General features: G+C 42.6%; 1 protein-coding gene across 1 annotated transcript in view; it reads left to right on the top strand.

Moving 5' to 3' along the window:
• LOC144768737 (integrin alpha-M-like) overlaps positions 1 to 25,176 on the top strand; it is a 364,452-nt gene that overhangs the window by 14,492 nt on the left and 324,784 nt on the right. The window contains exon 2 of the mRNA XM_078652620.1: positions 16,704 to 16,818. Coding sequence (XP_078508746.1) covers positions 16,704 to 16,818 — 115 coding nt within the window. The remainder of the gene's footprint in view (positions 1 to 16,703; positions 16,819 to 25,176) is intronic.

Here is a 25,176-nt window from a genome sequence, read left to right as displayed (position 1 = left end):
CCTCGCTGCAGCATCTTTCCCCTTTGTCAGAATAGGAGGGCATGGGGGCAAAAGGCAAATCTATGGGGCAGCTAGGATGTGCTTGGGATTCACGTATCACCGACTCAGAGCCCTGCCCATGCACTGTCACTACACTTTTAAAATAAAAAGTTATTTACAGGAGAACCTAAAATACCAAGGGGCATATTACCAAGGGCCATTATCGCCGCTTTAGCGGGATTTTTTCCCGCTAATGCGGCGATAATTTTATTGCCCTATTACCAAGCTGTCGCTAACACCAGTTAGCGACAGCTTGTAGGCGATAGCGGGCATTTAGGGGCCCACTTTGCATGTCAGCGATAATTATCGCTAATGACATGCAAAGTGGGCGTGCCAAAATGTCAGCGACTGAAAACAGTCGCTGCAATCGCTATCGCCTATGATCAACACAGGCGTTGTTTTGGAAATATTCGCGCTAAGCGCGAATATCTCCAAAAGCTAACGCCTGCCCTGACCAGTTCTTAGCCATGTTATCCAATGAGAGGTGGATAACATGGCTAAGAGCATTGTCACGGAAATGCCTGAATATTGCTGTATTGATAGCGATATTCACGCATTTCGCCTGTTTTTATCGCTCCTGAGTTAAACCTTGCTAATAGCAAGGTATCTCAGCGATAAAAACAGGTGAAGGGCGGCGATAGTAATATTCACGCTAAGCCAACACAGCGATAATTATCGCTAGTTGTTGGTAATATGCCCCCAAGTTCTTTAATAGCTATGTCATGCCAACACGTTTGTGTTTTTCATTTTTATTTGGTGATGCCGAAAATCCAGTTATGGCACGTTTATCTCAGTGTATTACATGAATTTGAAGAATTGCACATTTCATGTTATTCCTGTAATTTTGGGCGCCAATTCATTAAATGTGTGGAAGTGAAAATGTCCAATCTCGCACACTATGTTAAAATACACTTCCACAGATTTACAATTTGGGATGCAAGCAGTACTGCATGGGTCCGGAAAAGGTGTGTTTAGCAAAGAAAATATTTAAAAACCGAACGCGAACTTCATCCATTTTCACAACCTCTGTTCAGTGAAGATGGCAAACATCAGAACGCTCATACTGTTCAACACCATTCTCCTGAAACCGTACATTACGAGCTGGCAGCTTCCATTCTACAATATCATTGTCAGGTGAAGATGATAAACACAAAAAGGAGGAGAAATGCGTCGAAACGATAGAATGTTGAATAGGGGCACAGCCGAACGTTGGAACCAAGGTAGCCCTGGGAAAAGTGATCAAACCAGCCCGCTCCCTTCATCTCCTTGGACAATCTCTTTCATTCCATCCACCCATTCCCTCTCTCTGTGTCCTCCATCTATTATCACTTTCTCTCTACCTTCCCCCTCCCTCTCTTTTTTTCTCTCTCTCTCTCCCATGCCTGCTGCAGTTAAACTTGAGGAGCTGGGGAAAGTGACAGGGGCACCTAAAACCGACCTTTTGAGACTCCACCCCATAGGGCAAATGACTCCTGTGCAGGCAATTTGGCTTTTAAAGACATTGGTATTGGTTTTTCTTCGAGTGTGTATATTTTGTATTTTATATCTGTAGTTTTCATTTGCATTTGTATTTTGGAGGCTGACTATAACAAGGCGGGCGGCCTAGAGGCTCATAGGAATGAATGGGAAAGCATTCTCAATTTGTGATTACCAACTAGATAATAGCAAATTGCAAATGTAATTGCAAGGGTGCTATGGGGCCTAAGTCCCCCTGATGCAGTCCCAAAAAGGTAACATGGCGCACACTCATGCCTTGCGCCACATGACACTTGGAAAAATGCAATTTTGTGCATTTTTCTTCTGATTTGCAAATTACCATCAACTTGAAGTTGATGGTAATTTGCAATTTCTTAATGCAAAGTCGCATTTTGAAAATGCTTCTTGCATTGCATTTAGAGAATCACAAATTGCGATTCCCTAAATGCATTCGCAAAATAGGTAATCGCAAAAATTGCGATTACCTATTTTACCAATTCATTTTGGGTTGGTGCATTGGAAATGGCTTTTTACCAGTCGCAAACGGGCCAATTCTGCGAATCGGCCCGTTTGCGACCGGTAAAAAGCTTGATGCATGTGCCCCTATTTTACCATTTCAATATACTTAGCTTTTTTGAATGACATTCTGTTTTACAACATGTGTTACAAAATATGTTGGTAGTTTATATACAGAGTATGTCAACTCAGTAATTTTCTAGGATAGATTTTTGGCTCAATATATTTGTAAGTCGATGTTGTTGTGAATACAAGTAGGCTGCAAACTGGAAATTCTAGACAGACCTACTTTTAAGCCTACCAAAAAGGCAACTGTAAAGCTCCTTTAACTTGTTATTTTTAGCTCCTCACAAGGCTTGCACTTGTCAGGCAATAGAAGTGGTTCTAATAGCACAAAATGCGATTCATGTCCTGAAAAGGAGTCGCGACCTTCCTCTCGAGTTCAGGATTATTTTTTTCATGAACACAAAATTCCAGGGAAAACGTCCAGGCTTTCAGGTTTGCTTTACTTGTGAAGGTTAGAAAGTAACTACCAAGTTTCTTACATTTTTATAGGCTCCTGCACCTCCTGAAAATTTGCTTGATTTCATGAGTTTAGCAGAGCTAATTCACAATGTCATGCAGCATGTAACTCCAGTAAACTACAAAACATGTCTAGTAACCAGTGGATGCTGGCCACACATTGATGCCCACCTCTCTGTATTATAAACAATAAGTGCAGGGCCCTAAAGGTTTTTCTAAGAGCCTGACACTTGCGATGCATAATGCTTGGGTTGCCGAATGCTTGAATTGTGGAATACCGTGACTGCCTAGTCTTGTTTTCACCTTCTTTCACCACCCTACACTTCCTGTCTCTTTATCCCACACTTGGTTCTTGTTCCTCTCTGCTTTCTCCATTTGACCGTTTTCCTTTATCTTCCTCCTTCTTTCTTCCTTTTCTGCCTTCTGACCCTTGCCCTGGGTCAAAGTCTGATGCTGAAAAATAAGTCTGGGTCTCCAAAAATGACTGCAGGTGCTTACCACCTGTAACCACCAGCACAAATTAAGTGCTGGTAGGCCCTCTTTTCTGTAAAGTGTCCAGATGTTTAGTGGTAGGTTTGCACTCTGTTAAGCCAGTTGCATCAACATACATACGTAATTTCTATTTTGTGCTGTATGTTTTTCATATGTTCTTCTGGGAAGAAACATCTTGTTGAAACATACTTACCTATTGAATTGTAGCCGAGCCATTTCCTTGCAGCACATCTGTCTATCGCGATGAGCTGGATTTAAAAACAAAAAAGCTCTTGTGAAAACGTACGATTGTGTGGCAATTAAGCCATCATAGACTCTGGCACATTTGACAATACTAGGATATTGCATTGCCATTCCTCTTCCTCATTTTGTACTTTGCAGCGAGGGGGATGGGTTCTTCTTTCGATACAGAAATCATGCTTGACCTTTCTCAAGTTCTATAAAAATGTGTTTTTATGACTCATATCCTTCTGTGGAATTAGAGATTCGTGCAATACAGAGACTCTAACCATCTGAAATGGGAGTCTGTCCTTAATGTTAGCTGATATAAAGTCTTTGTGGGCCATATGTATCAACACATTTCCCCATAGACACAGAATGGGCAAAAACCTTTGATACATCTGGCTTACCAGTGTTCTCCATATCCATGTATCTCTCTTCCTCACCCTTAAGCCTCACTAACTCACTGAGGTGCAGCATACCTCTTGAGACAGCATTCCTTTGACCTTCAAACTAGATGACCATTTCTCCAAGGCCTTCACTCTATTTATGCAAGGCCTTATATGGCTCTTTCTCTCACAGTGGATCCTGTGTTGTGACTGAAACTCTCAGAATAGGGGAGGCTAAAGAGGAAGACAGGGGTGGCATGAGAGCTGGAGCTAGGAAGAAATAATCAGTGTAATAGAGATACCAGTAAGTATTCAAGGGTTTATATCCTGCTCCTTGTCTCAGTTCTTTCTAAATTACTGATGACACATACAAACCTTATAGTCCTTTACTCGGTATGATGTTGCTCCTAGCCTCCTAAAGGAATCCTGCAATGGGGGTAACTAGAACAGCGTGCTGCCTCACAGTGGTGTTGTTGAGAGTGTCCTCAGACCTCCTTCATTAGAGGTCAATGTTTTTTGGCTTCACTATGTGTAGAGTCATCTCTGCAGCCTACAACTTGGGGCCCCCCCTGTGGTTTTCTCAAGTCTTTTTTCTGTTCTCCAGTATAGATTCAGTCCAGAGATATGTTCAGTAGAACCTAACTACTGTGAAGTAAGCCTGTCCTGTCCAGCTACATCCAGGCCCTACCGAGGACACCTGGCGCGTAGCCTCTTACAACATATCACATTGAGTTCGCTACTACCCCTTCCGCACTTATAGAAAGACTGGCAAGAGGCATCCAAAATGTATCCTTTCGCATTTGGCAGTGGAAAATGACTATAATTATGTATTAACTTCATGCCATCGGTGCCTGGTTTGCCATAATTACTAGAGTGCTATTACCAATATGCCACACTCTTTTGGGATTTTAGATTAAGCTCTGTAACAACGGCTGACAGAAACATTGTGTCAGAGACATGGCATTTTGCGCACCCCAAAGGACCCTAAGATCAGCCCAGCTCTCCTATGCATTGGTCCCCCGCGGGGAACATCCTTTTCAACGCGGATGTTACCCCGCAGTGCTTTTACGACGCGTCCTTTACAATGCAAGTCGTAACCATGACTTGCGCTGGAGGGCGCTAAAGGATAAAGAATAGTATATTTACTATTCCAACATCTTCCCTACTATCCACGGGGACTGGTGTTAGAATAGTAAATTATACTATTCACTATCCGCGCCCAAAAACGCAAGTCGTTGTAACGACTTGCGTTGTTAAAGACGCGTTGTAAAGGCACGCGTTGAAACGGTACGCGTTGTACAGTCATACATCGTCCCCCGCACCAGAAAGACCAGATCGGGAGGCCACTCCTTCTCCTTCCGCACGGTCAGAGCCTGGAACGACCTTCCGCTCCACCTCAGAAAGATAAAATCGCTCCCCATCTGAGCAAGAAACCTCAAAACCTGGCTCTTCGACAGACCCCCTCCTTGATGGACTGGAACCTGCAACCCCCTCCCACCCCCCCAGTGCCTTGAGACCCGTACGGGTGAGTAGTCGCACTTAACAAACACACGATTGATTGAATGATGGATTGATTCTGTTACTGTTTTTGTCGACTGAATGTAGGGCCAGATGGCAAAGCTGTAGCAGCTACCTACATTTGGAGAAAAAAAAGACTGGACTGCCCAGAGTTGCAGCTATTTACTGTAACTGAGAGAGGACTGAACCACGGTCAAGAATGATGACTGAGACTTACATGTGGAATTGGGTAAGTAGAGAACCTTCCCCAGAGCCACCAGATGATCTGGATTTAACATGCATAAATCGAACAACTGAGAGTAGTTCTGTGTTCTTTTTTCTGAGTGCTACCAAAGTTTATATTGGTGCTGAAGAACATAAGATTTATTTTACTACAGGAGGGCTGAGGATGTATCTGACACTTTGAGTCTCAAAAGAGTCTTAGGGTTCAGCAAATATCTCAGGGTACCTTCCAGAGCTTAATGGGTCAGTCACAATGATTTCAGCAGCTTAAGAACCATTTGTTATAACTTGCAGTTCCTGAGCCAAAGTGGTTACAGATTTTGATATCAAAAGTGGCAACATTCCCAGTTGGTGCCAACCTATTATGTGAGTGCCTGTGGCTCACTTTTTACCACACTATGTTGTTAATCGTGACCATTAAAGAGTGTTTTCAAGCTATATTTAGTGGAATCTTGCGCCACGCTATCCTTGTCCTCTTAAGGAAAACCGAATGTACAAAACCAAACATGAGCCAAAACAAATGACAGAAACAACACATGTCTATTCAGTTCAGCAGAATGCCAAAGGAATAAGCCATACTGAACAATTAAGGTCTACCAAAGACCAGAAAGCAAACTCTGAGCAGACCAAAATCAATGGAGTTGGCTCTCAGGCATTCTTAACACTAAGATGGGCGACTGACCAATAAAAAGTAAAGCAGGCAACTCCCAGAATGGCATCATCCATATGGTATCATGGAATATAGCCAGTGCAAAAAAACTGCTTGAAGAAGGCACCCCTCTCTTTGACAGGCCACATATGCTATAATAGCCCTTCAAGAGACATGGGTACTGGAAGACCTTCCCCTAGCTGGCTTTATTCATTATACAGTAGTCATAGAAAAATGTAAGTACTATGGTCGCGCTAAAGGTCTGACAGTCTATATATTGACAGCACTAAACAACACATTGGAACAGTTAGTTTCACCGGATCCCAGTTTCCAATTAATCAAACTCACCGACCAGCACTCGGACAAAAAGAGGACAGTGCTACTGATCAATCACTATACTCAACCAACGGTACATAAAAAAAAGATAATAATGCACTTTTAATTAAAATCATTTTGGACATGCGATGTGCCCAACCTGCCTCGAACATTGTATTGACTGGAGATTTTAACTCCAATCTAATCTATACTCCAGATGAAGATGAAATATTGTCAGCTGACAATATTTTCTGTAATGTTAAACTACAACATCAAATTAGGATGAATCGCTCAGACTACATAGGCCATCTGTTAGCAAAAGCATTGGAATATCAGGGTATGCGCGTGATATACAGCAGATCAGCGGAAGACAACCCGCCAAAAACATACTTATCATGGACCAAGGGCCCAATCAATACTCGATTTCACAGTCATCTCCCTTCCCTTAATGCATCTCTTGTAAAATTCTATGTAGCATATATCACTCTGGGTGATCATTCGTACCAACATACTTTCTTTAATCTCAATTTGACAACATTTCAATCTCCCACTTTAATAGAAGGAAACATTAATTAACCAGATTTAAAACATCTCAAATTGACAAATGGCCCCAAACTGGAGTTGCACGCAACAACCAAAGAACTACTGATGGCATCTGTGAAAGAGAGTGCCAACATGATACAAGTTTGGACTAGCTTCATGTCCAAACTGACAACAGTGATGACAACAACGTAAAAGCAGGCCACAAGAAACAAAGTTCCCAAAGTAATCACAAGCGAAGTCCAAAAATTGAAACGTGACCTAAAAAATCAATTAGGAAACTTCATTCAATGGGTAACAATGGAAACACATGGGAACCATTTCGGAAACAGAGGAAACTCTACAAAAAGAAACTATGGGAAGAAAAAAGAACGAGTAAGGAGAGATTTTGGTCCAGATTATTACACAGTGTGAGGCACTCCAACCCGAGCAAGTTTTGTCAAATGATAAACCATCTGAACAGGCTAGTGAACGCCTTACCCTCTAATGTTCAAGAACACAATTGGGCCAATTATATGTTAAAGAAATTTATAGAGAACACATTTTCTCCACAATTGGCCCAGAAGGCTTCGGACTTGTCCGATAAGCCTAATAAGATCAACTCCCACCCACTGCATTTAGGTTCCCTTTCAGGTACTACATGCTGATTTCAAACCCAATTTATTATTTTAACTTTTTATTAAAAAGGAGAGCCCATATATTACGTATCCTGATCCAATAAGTCATCTACCAGAAGTAACAATGTGTAAAACAACATAAGTACATTGATGGACTAAATGGTATGCCTCGGTCCTTTTTGAACCAAAAACTCGTCTAAATTGGCTAATTCATTCTTGATTAGAAATGCAACTTTCCTCTGTATTATTTAACAATTTAGGATTTTATATTGCAAACTCAAGCTCATCTTAATGTACATGACTTTTTGGACATTGACTAAATTATGTACTATATTATGGAATTTTATACGGTAACTTATTTCAGTGATTTAAATTTTCTTTTTTTCTTCTTTGTACCTGAAATTTGTGGGAAAAGTGTTATGGTTTTAAGTGACTAAACAAGAAAATGTACTTACTTTACTTTGCTGTGGAATCTATTGAACATGCTTCGATACCAGAAGAGAGGACCTGCCTACCCAATAGCAAATCTAAGCAAGATAAACTGCATCCAGGACCAGATTGAGTTACTAACTGGTCCCATAATATACAGGCCTGCTAACATAGAAATTGGCATAGTTGTCCAAAAGACCAAGTTTTTACTTGCATTGGTCCCCCATTAACAATATGAGGATTGCCAGCAGCTCTGATTGAGCGTGTAAGAGCAGCTAGCAGCTCCTGCAGCACAGGACACTTTTACTTTGGGAGCCTAGTCGGAGGCCAGGGTGCTGGGACTTCATCAAGCACAATTCAATTCACTGCATGCAAGGAAGTAGGGGGATTGTCAGCAGCGTCAAGTGGGAGCTTAAGATCAGCCAGCACCACCCGCAGCACAGGACACTTTTAATTTGCAAACCTTATCGGGCCCAGGACTCTGGAACTCCATCATCCACAATTCCCTGCACTCCAGGAGCTTAGGGGATTGCCCCTAGCACCGATAGGGTACTGAAAACCAGCTAGTAGCTTCCTCAGCATGGGACACTTTTACTTTGTGAGCCTCATTGGTGACCAGGATGCTAGGACTCCATAATTCACAATTCTCTGCATGCAAGGTGGTGGGGGATAGTCAAGAGTGCAGAGCAGGAGCTTAAGAGTAGCCAGCACCTCCGGCAGTGTGAAAGGCATGCAGGACACACATGTGATGTGCCTGGGAGTTTGTCCGGATAATGACTGGGGAGGAGCCGGCCCGTCTGCACCCGGAGGCGACCTCTGCTGGGCCATCCCTCTCAGTCCAGGGATTGAGGTACCATTATCCTGGTTCACTGACAGATTTTCGTGACCAAAAATATTGTTATACAGACATATTGTGTCAAAAATATTGATCACAGAAAATATAATTTTCCTATTCACATATTGGTAAGTACAAAAATATCGGAAAAAAATATTGTTCAACACTAATATTGGAAAAATATATACAAAAATAGTGTTTTTTAACAGTTAGGGTCCCACGAGTTTGGGGATCCCATGGACTGCCATATCGACGGTCCGAGCGCGGTAGGATCGGCTGTCTAACCGCCGTATTACAAATTGAGTGGATCGGCTTGCCATAGACGGCAGCTGGACCACTGAGACCATCAGCAGACCACTGACCGTCAGGCTCGTGATCAGCAGCTACCGTAGGCCAGTACGGGGGAGATGCACCGGCATGCGTGTTACGAGTTGACTGTTCCACTAGCGGACCACAGCGTTCTGACCGCCAGCTCCAAGGTGGCTTGGCTAAGGATTTGGGGTGCGTACTAACCCCTTTCCACTTCTTCCAGGCAGATTCCGAAGTGGATTCCTTTCTCGAGGTACCCCCTTCACACCCAGATGTTCACCCAGACAATTACGATCCTGTGTGCGGCGAACTACAGGTGAATCCTCTTTATACCATATACCCATTACCAGGAATGCCCACATATGGGCTGATCCCCGGTATTGAGTATATGGTATTGTCCCACAAATATCATGCATATGTGTGCATCCGACACATATGCAGTCGAAATACTCACACAGGCATCAATATATTTAGTAATAGTACCCACCCCTGCTGCAAGATTCCTGCCTCCACACCGCCAGCTACGTGGTCGACTTGTAATACGGCGGTCTTTAGACCACTAATGCCATGGGCTGCTGGCTTAGGAGGACATGGTACAACGGCGGTAGGACCTCCAAACTCGCAATAAGGCCCTTAACATTAAATATTATAACATAAAACAATAATAATATGCAAATTAAATATGTTTAAGTAATATTGATACATTTATATAAATACAAACCTATTTAAACAAAGACATACATATATATATATGAATGTACCCTGTTGAAGACTACGGCTGAAACGCGTTGGTCTCATGTCCGCACCAATGGTGATAATTAAATAAAATTAAAAAGCTTGCAAGGTACGGATGTCTGGCTATGCTGCTGTTTCCTTGCCTCATGTGGAGTTGAACTGGAATGGGGTTGTTTTTGGAAACATTCTTGGATATATATGAACATAAACAGATATATTGTAAAACTATTTTTTTTAAAATATTAATGATAATCTATATTTAAATATAATAATATTTTTTAAATATATCTATATATATATGTATTATTAAATACAGATGTAAAAATAATTAATAAATATAACAAATACATGCAAAAACAATACAAATATTTCTAATTTAATTATGTATAAAAAGTAAACAATATATAAAAATACGTACATTTATATATACAAAAATATAAAATACATGAACACGCAATATTAAATATGTAAACAATAGTAAAAAAACTAACAAACTTCAAGAATAATAAATATACTATTCCCACTACAGTATGTGCAAAAGTAGGAAAAACATGGACACTGAAGGGGTAAAACTTACTATTCCCACTCCAGTCTCTGCAACAGTAGAGAAAGGGTTTGACTCCGAAGGGGTGGCATTTGCTATTCCCTCTACATTTACTGGTACAGTACAGAGAGAGCACTTCTCTTCAAACAAATAACATATTATAAGAACCCTATTAAATACCCCAAAACATAAAACTCTAAATATAAAAATTAAATGTCTTAATTGTAACAAACATTTATAAAATAACTTACATATTACAAATTTAAATTATTATTATCGAATAACACAAATGTTATTAATATAATTAAATTACCACACTAAGGGGCCGATTACGATTGCGGATTTCCCGCCGGCCCGGAGGATGCGGGAAATCCGCCGGGGAGCCTTGCAAGACCCACCGCCATATTAGGATGGCTGGTGGGTCTTACTATCTGTCCGCCGCTAATCCGCCGCGGGCGGATTCCGCCCGCGGCGGAAAAGCATTAACATGGCTGGCGGTGTCTATCAGACACCGCCAGCCATATTAGGATGACTGCAGAAAGATGCTTTTACACGGCGGCATTTCCGCCGTGTAAAGGCATACGGATTTGTGTTTGGGGGCCCGTTGTGGGCCCCCAGGGGTGAAGGGGGGTGGGGGTGCCCTGCATTTGCCTGCACAAAGCGGCAGGCACCGCGCGGTGCCTGCCGCTTTGTGCATGTAAATGTTAAACATGCACTTTTAACATTGCGGCGGGTGCTGCTTGAAGCAGCACCCTCCGCAATGTTAAATATCCAGGATGTGACCGCCAGGGTGGCGGTCACATCCTAATTTGCACGGAGGGACCGCCGCTGCCCCTGCGGACGGTCCCTCCTTCTCTATGGTGGCGGGCGGACTCAGGTCCGTCCGCCATTATAATCGGCCCCTATATTCCCACTAGAATAAAAGCTGACAATTAAAATGTAACAAAAATAAAAAAGTATAACACCATGAACATACGCCTACAAAACCCCCAACCCACTACAACACTAAAAATTACAATAACAAATTAAATTAAATTAAAAAACAACTACAATACATAAAAAATTAAAGCATATACTAAAATGCAAAAAAGATGAAAAAACAATATTAATAATAACAATATTATTTTTAACAATATTAACAACATAGATATTTATAACATCGATATTAAAAAAAATATAATTTTGGAAGTGATATTAACAAGAGATATTTATGTAAACAATATTCATAACATCAATATTTTTTACATCGATATTTCCACCTTAGAAAATTGTCGGTCCACCTCCTATATTGGTCCTAAAATGGCTTTAAAGAAGCTGAACACACATCCTGACAGCTATCCCGGCAAAACACCATACTCTATTAATGCGTATGAGTACTACTGAAAGGGAAATCAGTAATGGTGAGAAAAAACTGTCAACTGCACAACAATCATTGAAAGAAGTTTTTTCCCCAAATTTCATTATCAAATCATCCAAAAGCCTGAAAGGGTCAATGCCATTTTAACACTTTGTGTGTCCCATGAAGTTATAATGAGTGAAGTCCCTTTAAGACTTGCCTTTGAGACCAGCCCACACCAAAAAGGAAAAGGAAAGCAATTGCTAAAAATGTAAGTAGAGAGTCTGAAATACTGGGGGAGGATAAGTATTCACAGCGCATCAGAACTGACAAAAAGAACCCTAAAATGCCATAGGTTATCCTGGCTCAAATACAAATACATTTATGGGTGCCATAATGAGGGATGAAGGCATTGGTTGAAAATGTCCTCATTGATATCTAGATTGCAGGTGGTTGAAACTATTGCTATTGCTATTGTCTCAATATGATGCAGAAAGTAAAAACTTTGATGGCCATCCAAGTGGACACCACCCCTATTTTCAAAAAAATGATTTAGTTGGGGGCATTCCATCTAATCCCAAGGAGGGGTCTAAGGTTGGGGTGAAAGTATCTGCTGAAAGAGGGGTATGAATTGTAATGACAAACATCCAGGAGTTACTCAGACCCCATCATCAAATTCTTCTCAGGTTAAGCAGTCTCTTATTAGCCAATACAGCTTTGCCTACTAGAGGTGAAATTAGAAAATATCAAGTGATAAATAATCCAGAGTTTCCTAGCCCCAGACTGAGTACTCAGTACTGACTCAAATTTAGCCAAATGCAGGGATCCTGCTACCACTTGGTCTTGCACTATAAGGTCTTTCCTCTCAAGTAACCCTGATAATACTATTAAACAGGTTCCCAGGTTTAGCCTTCTTTTTGGAATATAGCAGTTTTTACGAGCAAGATACATGATGATAATTGGCTATCCTTTGCCAAACAGTTTACGGTCCTCTGTCTTCATGAGATGTGGGCCATCGATTATCCCCATATCATTAGTTATACCACATTCCATTTCATGCTCCTTTGTCACCTTCTAAGACGGGCAGGGCAAAAGGGAGCTTGTTATGTCTCCACTCTGATTCCATAGGGAGTATGCCGTTAAAAGTTGGTCTCTCCTTTTTATTACCAGTTTATTGGCCTTACAATGTTGAGGAAGACATGCCTCTGCATATTTTGTTTCTAGAACAATATCTTCATTTGGGGAAAAGAATCTGTTATTGAAAGCTTAACAAAAGATCTGAAGGCAATTTCTTTTTTAACAGAAGTGGTTATATTTGTGATATGGGGGTTGGATGATATCAATATCCTATCCATCTTTGCTCATCCCCAGCAAGAGAAGTGTGTGGCTATGTGGATCATACTCATGAAGGCATAAATCATTTTGGACATGATGGGTTTTGGTGAAAGCTTAAACAATTTACTTTTTATTTATAATCTGGCTGTTTTTGGTCAGTGAGGTTAATGTACCATAAGCTTCTTTCAATTATACCTCTCCAGGTAGAGAGTCTAGAATTGACAACTGATATTATTCCAGGTACAAATACTTTGAGATCTTGGATTCTTAATTTTAAAACCTATCCGACTCGGTAAAGTGACCATAATGCCCAGACCATACTAATTATTTGCCCAGGTATTTACCCAAAGACTAAAGGAGTTGAATGTATATGTGAAATTGATTTTACCTAAACAAACTGCATTCGTTTGAAGTGGAGCAGAGGTATTCCTGATGTTTTTCTTTCAAATCTCGTCTGCAACACCTATACCTTAGTGAAGATTTGCCTTGATTGTATTGCTGAGGCGGAGGATATTAAGAATGCTTTCTTGGTAATTGCTAGATATGTCAAAGAGAGGCTGACAGTACAACTCCCCAGTCCAGTGAGAGGCACAAAGGCTGGAGTGACTTAAAGTGCACCACAGCCCTTACTGAAGGTGGAACTGAACACACCCATCAGAGTTGGTACTGAAGTCGCAGCCTGCAAACGGACTCACAAAATTGCATTGGCTTGTAGGAGGGATGAATTAAAATCCAAGGTTTGGACAGCAAATTAGTTAATGTTGCATTCATCCATGACTGGCCATGTAGAATCCTTGTGGGTTTTATATGTTTATTATAGTGTCTGGAAGTCCATATGACTTAACATATTGAGAAGAAGAAAGCTTCCAAAACCCTTCCCTAGACATATTGTCAATGAGGGACAAAAACAAACAAGTGTTAGCAAAGCCATGACATCTGGCATGAGCCGCCAGCTTTCTTGCAATTCTTGTTTTGTTTTGTCATGGTTTTTGCAAAACCTTTTTGTAGCTTTTCTTGGTCATGTGACGACAAGGCTATATAAAAAGCAGGTGCCTCACTGTGCAACATGTCAAAGTCTTAAATATTAAGAAAGTAGCAGGTTAGCTGGGGTCAGTGAGACCGGGAAACAACCTTTACAACGCAACTTTTACAACGCACTACCATTACAAATAAACTTTTACAACACAACATCCATTACATCGCATGCCATTACAATGCAACGATTACATCGCATACCACTACAACGCATGTCATTACAATGCATACCATTACAACGCATAACATTACAATGCATAGTACCCTTACACTTTCCAACACTTACCCTACTGTTGCACCCCCTGGAGTTAGAATAGTAATTTTTACCCCTACACTATCCAACACTTACCCTACTGTTGCACCCGCCTGGAGTTGGAATAGTAATGTTTACCCCTACACTATCCAACACTTACCCTACTGTTGCACCCCCCTGGAGTTTGAATAGTATTTTTTACCCCTACACTATCCAATACTTACCATACATGCAATGTAATGTTATGCGTTGTAATGGTATGCGTTGTAAAGGTAGTATGCGTTGTAATGGAATGCGTTGTAAAGGTAGTTTTTAAAAATTTGTTGTAATGGCATGCGTTGTAATGGAATGCGTTGTAATGGATGTTACGTTGTAAAAAATGCGTTGTAAAGGTATGCGTTGTAAAAGTATGCGTTGTAACATCATACATCCGTGAGACCCTATGTCCTTTCTTACAGTTCTCCCCCAAGGCATAGGGACCCATCTTTGTTCCAACTATGTCAGAACCACACAGTAAGTCTATGGGTCACAAACCATGGTTATTTTGTTCTTAGGAAGTAGTGTGCCTCTTTCAGGAGGTAAAGTTCTATCCTACCTAGTTATGCGCAGGACAAAGCCGGAGTGGAGGATGTAGTCTTAGTACAGGTTGCCCTGACATTTTAATTTTCTTTTTTTTTAGGCATCATTTGGCAAGACCTTTTGTTGACCCAAAAAATGTTTATAATATAGTTGGCTTTTGGTCAGGCCCCTTCAGCCATTGGCTCCTTTGGTTCATGACCCTTTGGACACAGGTATGAGACACTGTCAGTCTCACCTTGGATCTGCCCACAGGAGTATTTTAGTCTCACTGTTTTTTTATTGGCTGTTAGGGTGTTTCATTTTGCTGTCATTGGCATGCAAAAATAATATATGGTCAATCCTCACAATTTGAATCCCATTCAATTACTTACATAACATATACATTTATATTTATAAAATAATCCTTCTTTTCGTCTCACTACAGTACCTATTTTTCAGAAGCTTTTATCAGTGCTCACATTGGAACTTGACCCTAGTATAGGCAGGCCAAGACCACTTTTTACATCAGGACTACTTGGTGCCAACATCTAGCAAGATTAGAAACAAAAGGCTCAGCCTTGCAAGACTTTTGGCATGCATCATGGGGTTGGACTGTCTCATGTTCAACAAGGTTTTCACAGTCGGCAGCTACTTTTTATTCTGTGGTCAAGCATCTGATGTCCTTCAGCATAACTGGCAGCAATATGAAAAGGAGTCCCTGCTCTTGTTCTTTGTGCTTGCTAATGGCCCAATCTCCAGCAGGGCTCTGCGTGCCAGCCCGCTGTTGCTCTTCAGCGTGACTGGTGGTAGAATGTTATGTAGCAGCTGCTGCCGAACAATATGTCCATTGGCTCCTTCTCATTCTGCCTCTGGTCCATGGCTTGATGTCATTGGCATAGGAGATAGATTTTGCTCAAAATACAAGTTAGACTATTGTGCTGTTCCTGGTTTCCTTGCACTATTTATAATTTATTGAATTATATGCTTGGTTGATTTGTATCACTCTAAGCACATCCCATCACTAGAGTAACAGATTAAGTGTCAATAAACGGGTGAAATATACCTCTGTTTCCCCCCCTCGGCATAGCTGGGCTCCCCAGGTCAATGCTACTATACTATTTCAGCTTGACTGCGGCAATGCCCTGCACTTCAGCCTCCCAGAAAACCAAATTGCCAAAACTCAGATTGCAAAACCTGGCAGTTAGTTCAGTAACTGGCCTCAGTTAGTTTGTCAATGTGTCGGCAGCACGCTCAACCCTCCACCGGCTGCTGCTCAAGAGCAGACATCAGATCCAGGCTCTCTGTATTGTACATCAAGCCCTCCGCAACTGCACTCCCAGATGAATATCTTCTTGGCTTTGCCACCACATCCCGACCAGAACACTCACATCAGAGTTTGTGCTACTCCTGCAGACCCCTCAGTGTTTAAAGCGGTTTCTTTCAGTTTTCTGCCCCACATTGTGGAATAACCTACCCTTTGAGCTTCAGTTAAGGAAAGATTTAAAAAATACCTGTTCTCCTAATTTTCCATTTTTTTATTTTCCTTTGTCCTATTTAGGTATCCTCCACCTATACTAGTGCCTAGATGCTCCTGGGCTTAAGCTGTGCTTTCCAAATAAATCAATATCTAAACATAAATTACATTAATAAAAACATTAGCATTAAATGTGCACAAAATGTTAATGCAAAATTAAAAGTTAGAAATGTTTGCCATATTGGAAAAAAACTATTTGAGGGACCAAAACTCTAAAACATGTAAACATCATTTACACAAAACTTCTGAATATGTTTTGTCTCATAGAAATTTCTCTTTGCCACAGCTCTAGTGCCATGCCAAAGTTTTAACGTGGACGTAAAGCATCCAACCACCTTTGAAGATCCTGCCAAGGGATTTGGACAGAGCGTTGTGCAGTTCAGAACAGACAGAGACAACTTGTAAGTAACCTGATTTTTATTAATGCACATAATTGATTAGTATCACTAGAAATCAGCATTTTAAAACAATCAAATTGTTTATTTAATGGTAGCATTAGCCAAATCAATCTACATTGCTATTGATGTCAACTGCTTCACTATGTCACATAGGGGACTAGTATAATTTGGAGTATGTAAAGTAATATTCCTTTGGTACTCTTTTATGTACTCTTACGTGCTTTTATGAATTGGACAGAAGACATATGAAATGGTAATTTTCATGGGTTATTCATATATAATGAGTGCATGTAGAAAGGACTGTTGCACTCTTTGCACTTTTACTAATAGGGAGCTGGTTGTTTAGTGTCTGATTAACAAAGACATGTAAAAGAGTAATCCCATAGGACTACTTACTACTAGTACTCATAAATTATTTTGCTAATCGGCCCTACATTCCAGTCTGCTCCTGTGATGATCCGGCTTTGGATGTATGGCTTTTGATGGAGTAAAGCTGTCCTTTTCAGGGTTTTTTCTACAAAAACACTTTGTGCTAAAAAAGAGTTAAGTGTCTTAGACGTTATTAGAAAGTCATCAGGTCAAAGTGGAAACACATCAAACGAAATGTAGCCAAATGGCAAAGTTTAAAAAAGAGCAAGAGCCCTATATCTCTTAGGACCCAATGTCAGCATCCCCTTCGATCCAGCAAAGCCTGATTTAAAATATTTTTGTAGACAGATACTTTTGTAGAAAGATACTATTTTTGTTTCAAAAGTCTGTTTCTCAAATATTACTCAACAGTAAAAGTGTACTAAACATCTTACTTTCTTCCCTGTCTTCTTTCTAATTATTAAATAAATATTGTATTTTATTGCACGTTTTATGTCAATTTTTACTGACAATTGAAAACATTTTGGCAACATTAAAACGTTCAAAAGAAAAATTGGAACAGATATCTTTAAAATTAATTTTTGTCCAGATGAAGAAATACACTTCTCTAACCGCAGCTACTATCATTAGAAATAATTTATTTTGTCTTTCATATGCTTGACACAATAAAGTTATACAGACTTATATAATTACTCAAAGGTAATAATCACACACTCATGGGAAGAAATACCTACTAGTGCAATCCTTTCATACAAATCAACACTATTCTAGCTACTAAAAGAGATATGAATTAGGCATAGTCCCATGGGGTCCACTTCGCAAACCGTTTTCCAGGCATAAGTGTAATTCATGCTTACAAGGACTTCTAATCTTGCACCAGAATGATACAGGCGCAATTTCTGCAAAAAAACTGGGATGTTCAACGATGTTCACAACTGTAATATCAGATAGGATGTTTTGAAACAGAAGATATTGTTTAACATTTGTTTCCATTAGGAAGATTTCTACAAATATGCAGACGTTTTCAAACTTCGAGGATTTAGTTGCTTGAGTCCATACCAATAACATGCTGAATATTATAAAATAATCATTTTACATATTAGTCATGCTGAGTAAGCTAGGGCAGCATTGATGCTTTCACAGCCCCAGTGTTTACTGAAATAGTACCTAGGGGCCTTGTTCTAAATACTAGCTTTTTTTACATGTACTGACTCTGTCCAAACTACTTAACACCCTTTAATTTAGTTAGTGGGTATAACTGGCCCTGCACAGTTTTCTGTCCTTTCTCCCAAATGCAGAGACTTTAGACTTCTGAAATTTGATTCATATGTGATTGGTGTAGATAGTGTCAAGAGGTCATTCAGATTGAAAACAAAAACAAGAAAAACAGAAGTAAAGCCTTCACCGCCTCTGCTCAGAGAGTGAAAAGCAGTAACCACATCAACATCAGAGCAGCCCCAACCCATCTACAATTCCGAAGGGAGCTGAAGACCAATCATTTCAGAAAACACTTAAGGGCCAATTACGATGCGGGCAGGAAGGGCTCCGACCATCGGTGGGAATCCTACTGCCTGTATCGCAAACACTGGTTCAGATTCCCTTCCGACTGAGCCATTTCGATAGGCTTGGTCGGAAGGGAATTTGAGCCAGTCTTGCGAATGGCTTGCAATGGGCTCGGAAAGCCCGTCTGCCATTTGGAAGGCCCACAGTAATCCCCGGCTAACTCTTTCCGGCTGAGGCATTTTTATGGCAGTTTCCCACTGCCTTTTTGTGTCTGCCTTTCTGGCACAAAAAGGCAGTGGGAAACAGCTTTGGGGCTCCCAGAAGGGCCCCCATGGGTGCAAGCCTGCCACCTTAGTATTTTGCTATTAGAGCATGCATTCCATTCGGAATGCATGCTCCCATAGCAAAAAATAGGATTGCGACCAAACAGTGTCCGGTCGCATCCTAATTCATGGAATGGAACCGACGACTGGGGGTCGTTCGGATCCATTTCCAGAACCATGCCGGAAGGATTCGGGTCCGTCTGGCATTGTAATCAGCGCTCTAATCTCCACTGGATAAATTCTCACATGCAGCCAACAGTCCATCAAGTTTGGCCACCCATGCCCATTAACATACCAAACAAATTAAATAGAAAGCTATTTAAGAACATGCACATCATACAAACGCCTACAACTATAATTGTTACTAAATTAAATCTTGGCTTTATACTGAAAAAAATATATATAAAATCTGAATTTATACATCTATAACCATTAACAACCATGAACCAAACCATAAAAGGAGGGGGCAATGCCGCGAGGGATAATCTGAGCTCCCCAAGGTGTTAATAGACACCAGCTGCCCAGGTGAAAAGGAGAGAAGGGAATTTTGCCTGTGGAACACTCCTTTGCTGAACCCTGACCTGAAGACGGCGTTTCTGTTTTATCCCAGGCTCTTTCACCCACGCCTCGCGGTACCCGCTCCGCGGGTCCCGCTTCACTGCTTACCTGCCTGACTCTGCGGTGGTTCCTGTATCTAGCTGCTCCTGTGGGGTTCTGAGAGGCGGTGAGGCGGCAGGGCTGCGAGCGCGACCCGGGACTCGCTTTCCCAGGAGTCCCTGGGTCTCTGGCCGAGTCACCTGGCCCCGCTCTCCCTGACCGCCCCGCCCCAGCTGCCCAGGTGAAAAGGAGAGAAGGGATTTTGCCTGTGGAACACTCCTTTGCTGAACCCTGACCTGAAGACGGCGTTTCTGTTTTATCCCAGGCTCTTTCACCCACGCCTCGCGGTACCCGCTCCGCGGGTCCCGCTTCACTGCTTACCTGCCTGACTCTGCGGTGGTTCCTGTATCTAGCTGCTCCTGTGGGGTTCTGAGAGGCGGTGAGGCGGCAGGGCTGCGAGCGCGACCCGGGACTCGCTTTCCCAGGAGTCCCTGGGTCTCTGGCCGAGTCACCTGGCCCCGCTCTCCCTGACCGCCCCGCCCCAGCTGCCCAGGTGAAAAGGAGAGAAGGGAATTTTGCCTGTGGAACACTCCTTTGCTGAACCCTGACCTGAAGACGGCGTTTCTGTTTTATCCCAGGCTCTTTCACCCACGCCTCGCGGTACCCGCTCCGCGGGTCCCGCTTCACTGCTTACCTGCCTGACTCTGCGGTGGTTCCTGTATCTAGCTGCTCCTGTGGGGTTCTGAGAGGCGGTGAGGCGGCAGGGCTGCGAGCGCGACCCGGGACTCGCTTTCCCAGGAGTCCCTGGGTCTCTGGCCGAGTCACCTGGCCCCGCTCTCCCTGACCGCCCCGCCCCAGCTGCCCAGGTGAAAAGGAGAGAAGGGAATTTTGCCTGTGGAACACTCCTTTGCTGAACCCTGACCTGAAGACGGCGTTTCTGTTTTATCCCAGGCTCTTTCACCCACGCCTCGCGGTACCCGCTCCGCGGGTCCCGCTTCACTGCTTACCTGCCTGACTCTGCGGTGGTTCCTGTATCTAGCTGCTCCTGTGGGGTTCTGAGAGGCGGTGAGGCGGCAGGGCTGCGAGCGCGACCCGGGACTCGCTTTCCCAGGAGTCCCTGGGTCTCTGGCCGAGTCACCTGGCCCCGCTCTCCCTGACCGCCCCGCCCCACCCCGCCCTATAGGTTTGGGACTATAAATTTGGAAGCACCTCGCTGCGCGGGAGCGCGCGGGAGCGCCCGGGGCTAAGCCCGGGCAAAGGGCGGGCCCTCTGTGGCCCTCCGTGGCCTGCAGTGCCTGGTCTGGGCGCACCCTATTTAGTACTTTGTATTATAGCCTCGTATTTATTGCTACAGTTATTTCCTGATTGAAGTTATTTGGGGTTATTTTTTCTCTGGGTAGCCCATTTGTTTGCCTTGTGTTCTCTGTTATCCTTGGGACATCTGTTGTGCTATTTTAGTATTTTCTGTTTTTCCTATTTATATATCCTGCTAGAGATGTCCACACGTAAAACTAGGAGCCAGAGAGCTGGAAACGTCAAAACTAAAAAAGTAATTGGTACCTTAGATAATTTTATTTCCCGAACAAACTCTTTGATAGACCAGGGCATTTCTTTAATGGAAAGGAGGGTATCATTGGATCTTGCACATGCAAAAAGATCATCACTTGGCAACATTGCAATGATACATTCACCGCCGCAAAGTATGACTAATCTTGTTGTTACCTCTGCTGGGAATCCAGATAATGATACTATTCCCGCTAATTGCCAATCACTATCTCTTACTAACGCCCCCGCTATGACTACACTACCCCCTAATATTCCCCATGCTCCCGTGACAGTTAATCATGATGTTATTGATTCATCAATGACGGTTGGGTCCGACACTATTATGTCAACTTCAAATGTCGTCAACCCAACAAATTTTCCTATAGACAATTCCGCTATAACTTTTCAAGGGTCTATGGGTTCTAATTCCGGGGGGGACAATATAGGTGCGGCGACAGTAAATGATGGGATTCTCCAGACACCCATTGATTATATTGAGTCTGACCCTTTAGATTCCACCCCTCATTTATTATCCCTAGGGGTTCCAGGCGATATAACCCATGATAGCAGCCTGGCAAGTATTCTGGATACTAGCGGAAGCAATGATTCATCAATTAATTCAGGAGACGGGCTTGAATCCTTAATGGAGTCTATGTCCAGTTTATTAAAATCCCTGCTTTCGCCTCTGGAGAATAGGCTCTCTAATATAGAACATCAATTAGCTACTATTCTTGCGTTACAAGATCCTAGGCTGACTACCCCTGGCCCCCCTATTCCGGTGGTCTCACCGCCTGTTACTAATACTGGGATTGTTGTTTCCAATCAAACTATGGGAAGCATACCGGCTCCCACAATTATCCCTCCAGCTTCGTCTTTACCGGCAACTAACACAGTGAATAATATTAAACCCTTCACTGCTACATGTTCGAGTGCAGCGAATAGAAATGTAGTTAGTAAAAAGATCCCTAAAAACCCAGCTCCCATTATTCCCCAGTCACAGCCCAGAAAAACCACTCTGCGACGTAACATCAATTTACCACCAGATGCTTGTCCGTATGTGGTTGTTCTGACAGGGATTCCTGAGCTGCCAATGTCCACCTCTGAGCCTTTTTGGGCGATTAAAAATAAAATATGCCACTGGCTCGACAAAAATTACCCTCCACCACCCAACCTAAACAAGAACATACTTATGGTAGAACGGGCACCATGGGTAGGTGGGAAGAAGAAAAGCATAAAGGGTGATTGTGTCGCTATCACGTTTGAGGACCCACGACTGGTAGAATTTATTTGTTCTACTCCTCCCTGTGATAGCAAGTCTGTGGTGTCAGCCAAGCCCCTGTCCTTTTTTTATATGCAAGATGGCTATGAGGATGCTAGATGGAGTTGGATGAGGCCTGCCAGGAAAGGAATGGGTAGAGGTGGAACACACCAGAATATGCAACAATGGGGAATGCCTGTAGAGGAAGGATGGAACTTAGTCGACAGGAGGAGGGGGCACCAGTGGAAGGGGGAAAGACAGTTCAATGGAGAAGGGTGGGGCCCACAACTCAATTACCCCTTATTCCCATGTTATAATCGATTTAGTGGGCTGGAAGAAGTGGATTGACCACCATCCCAGTGTATTGAAGATGACAGGGACTGTGGGGTACCTTCTCCCGTAGAGTGTGATTCTATTGTTGCTACAAGAGAGGAAGTCCCTGTCCAGGATAGTATTGTTCCAGATCCCTTGTCAGGGGGTGTTGATACTCAGGCCGCCCTGGATACATCTATGCGGTACTCCTCACCTGTTAAAATTTTGTCCTGGAACATAGCTGGCTTAAAGAAAAACTTGCCCGATCCGGAATGGAATAATTTTGTAGAAGATTTCCATATCTGTATGTTTCAGGAAACGTGGTGTTTAGAGCCAGAACATAAACAGGGCTATTCTACATTCTTTGTCCCTGCTACGCAGTCTGGGAGGGGGCGCCCATCGGGGGGCTTAATTATATGGATCAGGATAGCTTTGAACTGTAAGACCACTGTTAATTATGTCCCCTGTAAGGATATTCTCCATATAACTGTTAAAAGGCAGTCAGCCAGGAATGCTTTTGAAATTTTTTGTGTTTATGCCAGGGGGCTCCCAGGGGGACAACTGTCTCCAACATTGGAGATGTTAGACAACAGGCTTTCAGCCCTCCCCTCTAAATCCTCAGTATTAGTGGGAGGTGATTTTAATTGTACATTTGAGCCTCTTGATGAGGATGAATTCTTGGGCTCTTTTAACAAGTTAGGAAACCAGTCAATTCCATCCTTATCTTTGGCCCCAATTAAGAAGTGGTCGGCTCGAGCCATTCAGTTGAATGCCCTGGTGTCTGCATATGATCTATGTGCCTTAAATGGCCGCACTACATCTGATCGCATGGACGCCATGACCTTCAATCGAATTGGCTGCCCGTCTAGGATTGACTACATCCTTTTGGATGTATGGTCATGGGCCAATCTGGTTGATATGGAGGTCAGACAGAGGATTGACAGCGACCATAATCCCCTCTGTATGGGTATGTTCTGGGGAGAAAATATTGGTGAGGAGGTCCAAAATGAGTTGATTACTAAAGACCTAGTCCCTTCTAACTGTAATCGTAGGATTAAATGGGATGTGGTTAGGTGTAATGAGGAGACACTTGAGAATATCAGGGTTCTAGTTTCGGCTGCTTCATCCGCCCTGGTGCCAATGAATCAAATTTCATCTCAGCATCAGGGGTCAGTGCTGGCAACTAAGTATAAAGACCTAATAGGGGAGATCAGTATGTTTTTTTCGAAAAAAAAACAAGGGATTCCACTTGTTAAAATGCATGGGAAAAAGGGGAACCCCTGGTATACTGCCTCCTGTAGAGGGAAAAGAAAAGAAATCTCGCTAGCTATTAAAAACAAGGATGCCTCAGCCGCTAGACTAGCTAGAAATGACTATCGTATTAGTATTAGGAAAGCTAAAAAAGATTGGGAAGAGGAACATTGGCAGGCTTTAAAAGAAGCGGCTCTTGGGAAAAATGCCATGGTTTTTTGGAAACTGATCAACGTCATCGATAGACGAGGCGCTGAGCCTATCCCAAACCATATAACTGAGTCCCAATGGTATTCCCACTTTTCGAATCTATACGGCGTAGGCTCCTTAGAAGATGCGCCAGCATCCCCTTTAATAGGTACCAATTGTTTGGCCCATCAGTATGAGGACTTTATAGACGTATTGTTTTCGCCTCGCGAGGTACAGGAGGCTATCCTTAAAATAAAACCGGGTAAGGCACCTGGACCGGATGGAATACCGGGTGATTTATTGAAGTCTAATCCATTGGTTTGGGCTGTTTTTATTGTAAATGTTTTGAACCTCATCCAGTCAGGCCAGCAAGTACCGGATTCATGGAAGGGTGCTGAAGTTGTTACTGTTTTTAAAAAGGGTGAAAGAGAGGACCCTGCCAACTACAGACCAATTAGTTTAATTGATGTTATTCAAAAAGTAGTTGGTAGGGTAATTGTAAATAGGATTGAGGGCTGGCTTATGGAAGAAAATATTTTGTCCCACTTCCAAGCTGGATTCAGAAGCAATGTTGGGGCCATTGATCAAGTTTTCAGATTTTGTGCAGTTTTTTGGAAAACAGTGTCAATAGCCAGAGGGAGCCTTTACCTGGCTTTTATTGACCTTAAAACTGCTTTTGATGTAATACCCCGTGCTAAACTTTGGAGTGTTCTACGGGATATGGGGTTCCCTTCCTATCTGCTAAATCTTATCATTAAACTCCATGAGGGTACTTATGCGAAGATACGATGGGGGGCACAGGGACAACTCACTAAGAGTATACCTGTTAATAGAGGGGTGCGGCAGGGATGTGTGATGGCCCCTACTTTATTCTCCCTTTTTATAAATGGGGTGGTGAAACATCTGAATGAGACAGCGGCCGACGCCCCCATTGTGGCCGGGGAGAAAACGCCATCCCTCCTCTTTGCCGATGACACCCTTCTCTTATCTAAAACCCCCACAGGCCTTCAAACC

The sequence above is a fragment of the Lissotriton helveticus genome, chromosome 7 (assembly GCF_964261635.1).
Source record: "Lissotriton helveticus chromosome 7, aLisHel1.1, whole genome shotgun sequence".
NCBI classification, from domain to species: Eukaryota; Metazoa; Chordata; class Amphibia; order Caudata; family Salamandridae; genus Lissotriton; species Lissotriton helveticus.
Note: the sequence above shows the minus strand (reverse complement) of the source record. Positions and strands in the feature narration are given on the sequence as shown.